The 11,100-nt window shown below is 33.9% G+C and overlaps 1 protein-coding gene across 1 annotated transcript in view; it reads right to left on the reverse strand.

Moving 5' to 3' along the window:
- Positions 1–334: 334 nt before the first annotated feature.
- Positions 335–11,100, reverse strand: part of LOC144959623 (lymphocyte antigen 75-like) — a 17,573-nt gene continuing 6,807 nt past the window's right edge. Inside the window, exons 4-8 of the mRNA XM_078892262.1 lie at positions 10,601–10,760; positions 8,381–8,548; positions 6,441–6,532; positions 3,491–3,650; positions 335–686 (exon numbers count right to left, since the gene is read on the reverse strand). Of these exons, the coding sequence (XP_078748388.1) occupies positions 685–686; positions 3,491–3,650; positions 6,441–6,532; positions 8,381–8,548; positions 10,601–10,760 (582 nt within the window). The 3' untranslated portion in view covers positions 335–684. The remainder of the gene's footprint in view (positions 687–3,490; positions 3,651–6,440; positions 6,533–8,380; positions 8,549–10,600; positions 10,761–11,100) is intronic.

Genomic DNA, 11,100 nt, shown 5'->3' on the forward strand with positions numbered 1-11,100 from the left:
AACCAAAAATCTGGAAAACCCGATTATTTTGCGTTAATTTTGTATGTCATAATTAATGGGGTTTTTATTCTGCGTCTTACAAATAAAAATTAGAAAATTAAAGTAGAAACTAACTTAGGTAGATCTAGATAGATCAATTCGTTTGATCGTTTGTTTTTATTTGGGGGGGGGGAGGGATTATTGTTTTTTTTTTTGTTTGATTTTGTTTTTGTGTTTTTGTTTTTTGTTGTTATTTTTGTGGGGTTTTTTGGGTATTTTTTGTCCTTGTTATTTTTTATTTGGTGTTTTTTTCATTTGTTTGGGGTTTTTGTTTATTTTTTTTTTGTGGGAGGGGGGGGGGGGGGGGCGTGGGAGGGGGGGGGGTCCTAAAACATATGTGCCCTTACTAAAATATGACAATATATTAATTTTTGGGAGGAGAGAGCGGGTTGTCATCACCCAATATAAGCAATATATCATAAGTTACCAAAAAGCATTAACAGTATCTAGAATAATTAATAAAGTTAAGACATTAACTACATTGAAATAGGCATTTCACAAATAGAGGAAAAAATCCTTTCGTATGAATAATCTGGCCACTTTTCTAAGAATCTGCTTGGACTCCTGCTGGTACCAATCCAAATCACACATGGTTCCCTCCCCTTAGTGTTGTCTGGCTGGTCCAGATTCCATGGATGCCAGAATCTCTGAAGACAAGAACAAACAAAAAATATTAACTTAAGTTTTTATGTAGACAAGTGGCCGAGTGGTTAAGGCATTGCACTGTGACTGTGATCCGTAAGGACCTGGGTTCGAGTCCTGCTTAAGGCACTTTCATTTTTTTTCATTGGGCAAGATTATTAACCCCCAATTTGCTCACTTTGGACAAAATGGGTGATTCCTGTTGACATCAGACATCCTGTTTGATGAATTATTTATATTCCTTCGTGGAATGCCTTGGCGACCGCATCTCACTGTGACAATATGGGTGATTCCTGTTGACATCAGACATCCTGTTTGATGAATTATTTATATTCCTTCGTAAAATGCCTTGGCGACGGTATCTCACTGTGACAATATGGGTGATTCCTGTTGACATCAGACATCCTGTTTGATGAATTATTTATATTCCTTCGTAAAATGCCTTGGCGACGGTATCTCACTGTGACAATATGGGTGATTCCTGTTGACATCAGACATCTTGTTTGATGAATTATTTATATTCCTTCGTGGAATGCCTTGGCGACGGGTTCTAATGATGCCCTTTTTGTTTTTTTTTTATTTAGCATAATATTCACTTAATAAAATATACTCAAATCGCTTTTCAATGGTTTCTCAAGCTACCATATCATATCATCATATTCTGTAAAGAATGATTTAGACCAACAGACCTCTAAATAATTTTTTTAAATAAATTAAAATTTCCCTTATTCATCCCATAGGGATAATTTGTCTCTAGGATCTATTCCAGGGAAGATTGAAATAACCCAGGATGGATATTTGATTCTAAGGATTACGGGACGTAGAAGAGAGGGGAGGAATGGTCAATATAGACGATCAGCATATTATAGTTAGACTAGAAAATAAGATGCCATCACTCTGAAACAAAAATTCATTTACTCGAGAAAGACTGGTTTTACACTTCCAATGAGATTGAAACCAGTTTTTTGACATCACACCTTTGTTCCCTATTGCGTTTGGTTATCGGACCTGCTAATATGTGCACCCCCTTTCCCCCCACCCCACCCCAGCACTAATAGATTCTATTTTTAGATTCATGGAAATAGATTTAGACATGGGAAATGCATTTTTTTTTCTGTTGAAAGCTGTTTGGTCGACACACTACATCATACACGTAAAACAGTGGTCATTAACTCACTCAATCCTAGTGATTTTTTATACTTTTCAAAATTGGAAAAAAATGTATTTAAAATGAGCATATTTTATTCAACTACCATTAACATGTAAAAATGAAAAACATTACCTTTGATACTACGCCTACAATTTGTCTTTCTGTGTAATAAATAGGCATGGGGTAAAAGTAAACCGGGTAAACTACGGATATAGTCGGTGTTAGGGTTGAGTGAGTTAACTCTCTCCTTACCGACCATTTTCAGTAGTTTCCCAAAATGGCAGACTTACCCAGCAGAAAAATTGATTTTTTAAAATTCAAACAATCTCTCTACATAACAACTTTATGTTCTTATTGGTTAAACAAAGATCATTGTGATATGAAAAAAAATCTGAATAAGAAAAAAAATGTTTGCTGCAGGTGGTACGGAGAGGGTTAAAGAAAAGGAATAACACAAAGAACAACATTGTCATAATACTAGCACCACTGGAATGACTCCTAATTTTTATATCAATTTTAACCTTTTTTACGGTGTTCCCTAGGGACCAAAAATGACTAACTATAAGTATAAGTCAGCGCATCCAAAAATTCACACCCACGCCCAAGGACAGAACATCTGCACAACACAATGTGTGCAACTCTACTTTCCAAGACCACCATCAAATTAAATTAAAATGAGTTTTTATATACCGCAATATCCACTAAACGTGCTCAAAGCCCTTTACAAGGATTCTTGGCCAACAGGAACACTTAACATGTAGGACGGGACATGACGCCGGTTAGGCTATATTACAATATTTTCGGACAGAGAACCAGCTGTTACCTGAGTATGGTGAGAGAATGTGAGTAAAGAGTTTATTCAAAGGACTCAACTATGCGCCTAGCGAGGTTCGAACCCATGACTTTCTGGTCCGAAAGCGAGTGTCATACCACAAGACCACATAGCCGCAAATTCATACACAGCCAACCAGCTATACAATACAGGTTACAACCACCAATGTCTAAATTTCTTATTAAAATTCAGTTTCTTAATTGTCCACGAAGGTCAAAGTCAATACTTCAAAACAAGAAAAAAACCCACAAAATATTCGAACTCAAAATCCTTCTCCAGCCAACAGCATGACGACGACCACCACCAGTACTACTACTAATGTTTGTACCATTACTGCTACTACTATTCTACTGCTACTGCCACCACCACTACTTTTATTCTTACTACTACTGTAACCAATACTACAACGCTTCCACCACCACTTCTCTACTACTCTTACTACTACAACCATTACTATAACTACTACTGCTACTACTATAACTACAACTACTTCTACTACTAATACTACTACTACTACCACTAATACTGCTACTACTACTTCTAATACTACTACTACTACTACTACTACTACTACTACTACTACTACTACTACTACTACTACTACTACTACTACTACTACACTACTACTACTACTACTACTACTACTATTACTACAACTACTACCACTACTACTACTACTACTACTACTACTACTACTACTACTACTACTACTACTACTACTACTACTACTACTACTACTACTTACTACTACTACTGCTGCTACTGCTACTACTAATTTTAATTGCTAATTTCATGGAATTTAAAGGAAACTTTCCTAAAAGGCTTACATTCATAGTCCCGTTCACACATGTAAGGTAGCTTGTTGCCACAGCCAAAGTCGTTCCACTGGCCTTCCAGTCCATTTGCGACTTGATTGCCAAATATCATGACACAATGTTCCCTATAGTTATAATTGTCAGGTTGTCCCGCTCTCCAATTAGTGAAAGTCTGGGGTAGGATGTAATAATAATAATAATAATTAATAATAAATAATAATAATAATAATATAATAATAATAATAATATAATAAATAATAATATAATAATAATAATAATAATAATAATAATAATAATAATAATAATAATAATAATAATAATAATAATAATAATAATAATAATAATAATAATGATAATAATAATAATAATAATAATAATAATAATGATAATAATAATAATAATATAATAATAATATAATAATAATATTGATAATAATAATATAATAATATAATAATAATAATAATAATAATAATAATAATAATAATAATAATAATAATAATAATAATAATAATAATAATAATAATAATAATAATAATAATAATAATAATAATAATATAATAATATATAATAATTAATAATAATAATAATAATAATAATAATAATAATAATAATATAATAATGATAATAATAATAATAATAATAATAATAATAATAATAATAATAATAATAATAATAATATATAATAATAATAATAATAATATAATAATAATAATAATAATAATAATAATAATATAATAATAATAATAATAATATAATAATAATAATAATAATAATAATAATAATATAATGATAATAATAATAATAATAATAATATTGATAATAATAATAGTATAACAAGAGTTGTTACGAGTTTCATTGTTGCATCTTTAGTAAGGAAATCTCTAATTTAATTGTGGATATTTTCTTAAGATTATTTGTAAGAGTTTTACAGAGGCTGTCGATTTGTATTTTCATTTTTAAAAATCATGTTCCAAGAATACCCCGAGATTTCTAACGCCTGTCGAGGGTTGAATTGGATAACTATTTCATTCACACTTAAATGTTCCATCAAGCCATTTCTGCTTTTTCTAGTGCATAGCATAACTTCTGTCTTTTCATCATTCAATGTCAACTTATTCGTTTCCATCCAACATTTTACTTCTGCAATGCATTTCTTGATAGCCGCCATCAATGCAGGAATATTGCACGGAAAATCAAACTTGTATATCTTTGTATCGTGAGCATAAAAGTGATAGGAAATTTAATTTCTTACAAAATTTAGAAGAGAGGTTGAGTATACATGTTAAAAATAACCGGACTCAAGACTGACCCTTGTGGAACACCACACCAAAGACATAATTTATTTGATCTAGCCATATCAATCTGGACAACTTGTTTCCTATATTCAAAATATGACTTAACCATTCAATCACTGTTCCTCTGATCCAAAATGTTATACTCAAACGTTTGATCACTATTGAGTGGTTAATTTTATCAAACGCAGCTGATAGATCTAATAAAACCAAAAGAGATACGCTATTTACGTCTAAATTGTTAAGAATGTCGGTACTAAGCTTTAGAAGGCCAGCTCTAGTGCTGTAGTACGATTTACAGTCAGACTGGAAACAGTCACTTAGATTATTACAATTTTCATGTAGCAATAGCCTTTTAAGACAATTCATTCAAGAAACATAGATAAAAATGAAAGGTTCAAAGCAGGTCTATAATAATAATTTGTGTAATTATTTATGTTCGCATCTGACATTTTTTTTTCAAGGGTTTGGCGATGGCATTGTTAAATACATCAGACACTCTTCCAGAGGAAAGAGAGTCATTTTTAAGGTTGGTAATTGTTGGAAGCACAACGTCGAGACATTCTTTCAGCAGATATGAGGGAAGGGGGTCAAGATTACAGTGCTTAGATGGACATTTCATGCTGGTCTCTCGAACCTCCTCTTCGGTTGCAGGAGTCAAGAACATTTCCAGAACTGTTTCTTTAAAAGATTTGAAGGTGGGTGGTGAATGTGTTGATTTATCCAAACTTTGCCTGATGTTGTAATTTTGCTATAAAGAAGGTGGCAAAATCTTCAGCAAGGAGGAAATCACTTTTTGAAACTGGGAATTGACAGTTCTTTTGTTTCCCTAGTAGGATGTTAGTTATTCTGTTTAGTTCTTTACAAGTTTTGATGTTTTCTATTTTAGTGTTGTAATAATTTCTTTTGGCCATCTTTACCAAATTGTAGAACTTATTTTTTACAGATTTATAAATTTCTTTGTGTAATTCGAAGCCACTTTTCGCCAAACATTTCTGCCTTCCTTTTCCAAATTTTGGCTTGTTTTATCTTCGAGTTAAACCAGTTTGTATTTGGTCTTTCTGAAATGACACGAGTTTTCAATGCAGCGTATTCGTTAAGAGTGTTTATAGCCATACTGTTGAAGTCTAATATATTTTTCAAATTTGAAATTTTTTTATTGAGTTCAGATTTAAAACTTTGAACATACATATTTTTTAGTCTCTCGTTTCCACTTCTCTTTTTGGAGGGGAAGCTGTACACAGATCAAGGTCGACAAAAATTCCACAATGGTCTGATAGCGCCAAGTCTATCATGTCTGTTGTTTGTACGTGCTGATAGGGGAAATGACCCAATCAATCGTACTTCCAAATTAATGAGTTGCCTACGTTATGTGCTGTTTTAGGTCATGCTCTGAAAGCAAATCTTTGATTATATTCATGGGCGAATGTTACGCATAGAAGTGACTTTTGAAATCGCCAATAAATATAAATAGTGACTTTTTCAATATGTGGTTGAGGACCTCTTCCTGAAATTCAAGACAGAATTTACTGTGAGAATTTCTGGGCAGGGGCGATAAATACATATAATCTCGACATTGAAAGTTGTGGTGTTTGTGGTGGTGGAAGTGATGGTTGTGATGTGATTGTAGCTGTAGTAGTCGCAGCGGTGGTGTTTTTAAAACTACAAACCGTTTTCACTCCATCCACGTTGTAGAAATCCAATCCATGTGGATTCTGGTTTCGAACTCCTATCCAAAAAAACTTGTCACTGTCGAGATTTTCTGTAAACAGAAAAACCATAAAACGTTTGAAATGATACATATTGGTATTTAGCCCATAGAACCGGAGCCTATCCTGCTTTCTATAGCGTGAAATGGGCACTAGCTAGCCTTTGAATTGGACACTAATTTATCGCAGAGTACTTTTCACCAGATCTGACAGATCCAGCAACCCAATGACCAGGGGTTTTAGAAAAAAATATCAACTTCGCCTGAGATCGATCTCAGCCGACACATCCGACAATGGCTCCGTATTTCCAACTATTGCGTCGTTGGCCCATTAGCACAATGACTCGTCGTTAGCGAGTTAAGCGTGATCAATGGCCGGATTGATTATAGTGATCGTGGAAAATTCTGGTTCTGATGTTGTGTCTTTGGGTAAGGCACTTTACACAAATCTCCAGACTTTACTCGGGTGTGATTGTGTATCTGGCTTTATGCATTGACTGATATTGTAAGAGTCTTAATACAAAAAGACGCCTAACTGGCAACTGATACTGAATGAATGGAAATATGATTCTGTATGACCTGTTTGCTCAAAACCTTTCGACAAACAAAACAATTATAACCGTAAAACTTCAAGTAAAATGGACATACGGGAGAAAAGCCATCTACCGTGTGTAATATAATTTATCAAAATGTTATGTACACATAGAGTGTGACTATGTTGTCCAGTGCTATGACACTCACTTTTGGATCGGAAGGTCCTGAGTTGGAGCCTAGCTCGGCGCATAGTTGAGGCCTTGGAAAGGCTCTTTAATCACATTATCTACCGTACTCAGGTGTAAAATGAGTACCTGGTCGTTAACAGCGTTGTCTCTGTCCGGAAAAAAAGTAATATCGCGTCATGTCTCGTTTTATATGTTAAGTGTTGCTGTGGTCAGGGACCCTTTGTAAAACGCTTTGAGCACAGTTAGTGGATATTGCGCTATATAAAAGCCCAACATTCTTTATTTATTTTTTTTTTGTTTTTTGTTTTTTTATGTGAAAACAGCAATGACGTTAAAAACTGACACAACATGTTTTTGAAAAAATCATTTTAAGAGAATAAATTTGTATTTTAAAAAGGTTAACGTTCATCGTCTTTCTGCATGCACTTTTTAAAAATTCACAATTTTCTTAGACATTAGAGGGTTAAGAATTTCCAGCTTGCTTTATAATAATATTGATTGAATGAGGGGTGCCACTTCACTTCTTTGTTTGTGTCTGTATCAGATTGATAAAGACAATAAGTTGTTAAACAGCATTAACTTATCGTTAACAAATTCATCATCAACTTACCATTATCAAATTCATCATCAACTTACTAGTATCAAATTCATCAAAAGCTTACCAGTAACAAATGCATCATCAATTTACCATAATATATTTATCATCGAATCAATGTACCAGTAACAAATTCATAATCAAAAAACAGATAACAAATTCATCATCAATTTAACACTAATATATTCATCATCAACATACCTATAACAAATCCAATTTATCTATAACTTATTTATCAAACAAAATCAAATTCATCAACAATGTATTGGTAACAAATTACCGGAACAAATTCATAAGCAATTTACCAGTAACAAATTCGTCATTAACTTACAGATAACAAATTCATTAATTTATCAGTAACAAATCCATCAACTTACCAATAACAAATTCAATAATTTACCATTAACAAATTCATTAACTTACCGATAAAAAATTCATAATTTACCAGTAACAAATTCATTAACTTACCAGTAACAAATTCATTAACTTACCAGTAACAAATTCATTAACTTACCATCGTAATGAATTCATTAACTTACCGATAACAAATTAATTAAATTACTGATAACAAATTCATCAACTTACCGGTAACAAATTCATTTTTGACATTGCTGTCAATCATCAGAAGTTTACTATTACTGGCTTCACACTTGGATTTTGCGACATCCCAAGTCTCAGGTTCTTCGACAATCTTGATGCAAGAGTTGTCTTCCCCGTAGTAGATGGAATCGTCGCCACATGAGATTTTCTTTGCTTTGAGTAAATAAAGATAATGATGATAAGAATAGACGTCATTATCATCCTTATAATAATAATGATGATGATAATAATAATAATAATAATAATAATAATAATCATCATCATCATTATCGCAAAGTACTTTCCGCCAGACCAAAAATACCCAACTACCTAATCAATGCTGGGTGTACAGAGGGCTCAGAATATTATCTAGACTACATCCGGGGTTGATATCAATCCTTTTGCTTTCAAAGCTAGTGCTCTGTCATCTGTGCCATTTGGACCAAAATGAGAATATTATTATTATTATGATTAAAGGGGCAGCGTGGCTCAGTGGTACGGTCTTTGCTTCATACCCGAAAGGTACCGAGTTCGATCACTCGCCGCATCGTTGTGTGGCATGGAGCAAGTCACCTCGCCCTAGCTCAATTTGCAGCGCTGCACTGTGGCTGATGCCTGGGTTATTCCAGTCTTCCCTTGGAATAGACCCTAGACACAAATTTCCCCTATGGGATGAATAAAGGGAATTTTATTTTTTATTTTATTAAATGTGACGAAAAAGAGTTTAAAGAAACGGAGAAGGACAAGAGGAGCGATTTATTATTTGTTAGGGTCGTTGATACTAATTGAGAGAGATTGAGAGAGATATATACCACACACACACACACACACACACACACACACACACACAGAGAGAGAGAGAGAGAGAGAGAGAGAGAGAGAGAGAGAGAGAGACTGGGGGGGGGGGGAGGTGTTACCCAGGGACCAAAAAGTGACTATAAATACTATATGTCTGCACATCTAAAAATTCACACCCACACCCAACAACATAATATCTGCACAACCAAACCTGTGCAACTCCAACTTCCATGACCATCATCAAATAAAATTAAATTGAGCTTAAATTGAGCTTTTATATAGCTCAATATCCACTAAACGTGCTCAAGGCCCTTTACAAGGTGTCCTTGGCCAACAGGAGCAGTTAACATGTAGGACTGGACGTGTCGCCAGTTAGGCTATAATACAATATTTTCGGACAGAGAACCAGCTGTTAACGACCAGGTACTCATTTTACACCTGAATACGGTGGGAGAATGTGAGTTAAGAGTCTTTTCCAAGGACTCAACTATGCGCCTAGCGAGGCTCGAACACAGGGCCTTCCGATCCGAAAGCGAGTGTCATACCACAAGACCACATAGCCGTAAATTCATACACAGCCAACCAGCTATACAATACAGAAAATTCAGTTTTTTCATTGTCTACGCAGGTCAAAGTCAATACAAAAACAAGGAGAAAAAAACCACAAAATATTTCGAACTCAAAATCCTTCTTCAGCCAACAGCATGACCACCACCACCACCAGTACTACTACTAATGTTTGTACTACTACTACTACTTCTGCTACTGCGACCACCACCACTACTTTATTCTTACTACTACTGCAACCACGACTACAACCGCCTCCACCACCACTACTACTACCACTACTACTACTCTTACTACAACAACCGCCTCCACCACCACTACGACTGCTACTCTTCCTACTACAAACACTACTACAACCACTACTGCTACTACTATAACGACTACTACTATTACTACTACTACTGTTACTATTACTACTACTACTACTACTACTACTACTACTACTACTACTACTACTACTACTACTACTACTACTATACTACTACTACTACTACTACTACTACTACTACTACTACTACTACTACTACTACTACTACTACTACTACTACTAATATACTACTACTACTACTAACTACTACTACTACTACTATACTACTACTACATACTACTACTACTACTACTACTACTACTACTACTACTACTACTACTATACTACTACTACTACTACTACTACTAACTACTACTACTACTACTACTACTACTACTACTACTACTACTACTAATACTACTACTACTACTACTACTACTACTACTACTACTACTACTACTACTACTACTACTGTTATTACTACTATTACAACTACTACTAATTTTAATTGCTAATTTCATGGAATTTAAAGGAAACTTTCCTAAAAGGCTTACATTCATAGTCCCGTTCACACAGGAACGGTAGGTTCTTGAAACAGCCAAAGTCGTTCCACTGGCCTCCCAGTCCATTTGCGACTTGATTGCCAAATATCATGACACAATGCTCACCATAGTTATAATTGTCAGGTTGTCCCGCTCTCCAATTAGTGTAAGTCTGGGGTAGGATGTAATAATATTAATAATAATAATAATAATAATAATAATAATAATAATAATAATAATAATAATAATAATAATAATAATAATAATAACACATGGCATTTATATCGCACATTTTTCATCACTGCATGACGCTCGATGCACGTGACAAACGAGTATACACATTTTACATATTTAATGCATATACAACAATGATATCAAAAGCAGCAGTGTATGTAATATCGTATCAATATCATGAAATGTAACGGTAAAAAAGTAGTGCTTTAATAATTATTTAAAACTATTAATAGATTTTTTCTTCTCATATCCTTCTGGTCAGGTCATTCCACACAAGG

This window comes from Berghia stephanieae, chromosome 14 (genome assembly GCF_034508935.2).
Source record: "Berghia stephanieae isolate SIO BIC M18660-M18661 chromosome 14, UCSD_Bste_1.3, whole genome shotgun sequence".
In the NCBI taxonomy this organism is placed as follows: Eukaryota; Metazoa; Mollusca; class Gastropoda; order Nudibranchia; family Aeolidiidae; genus Berghia; species Berghia stephanieae.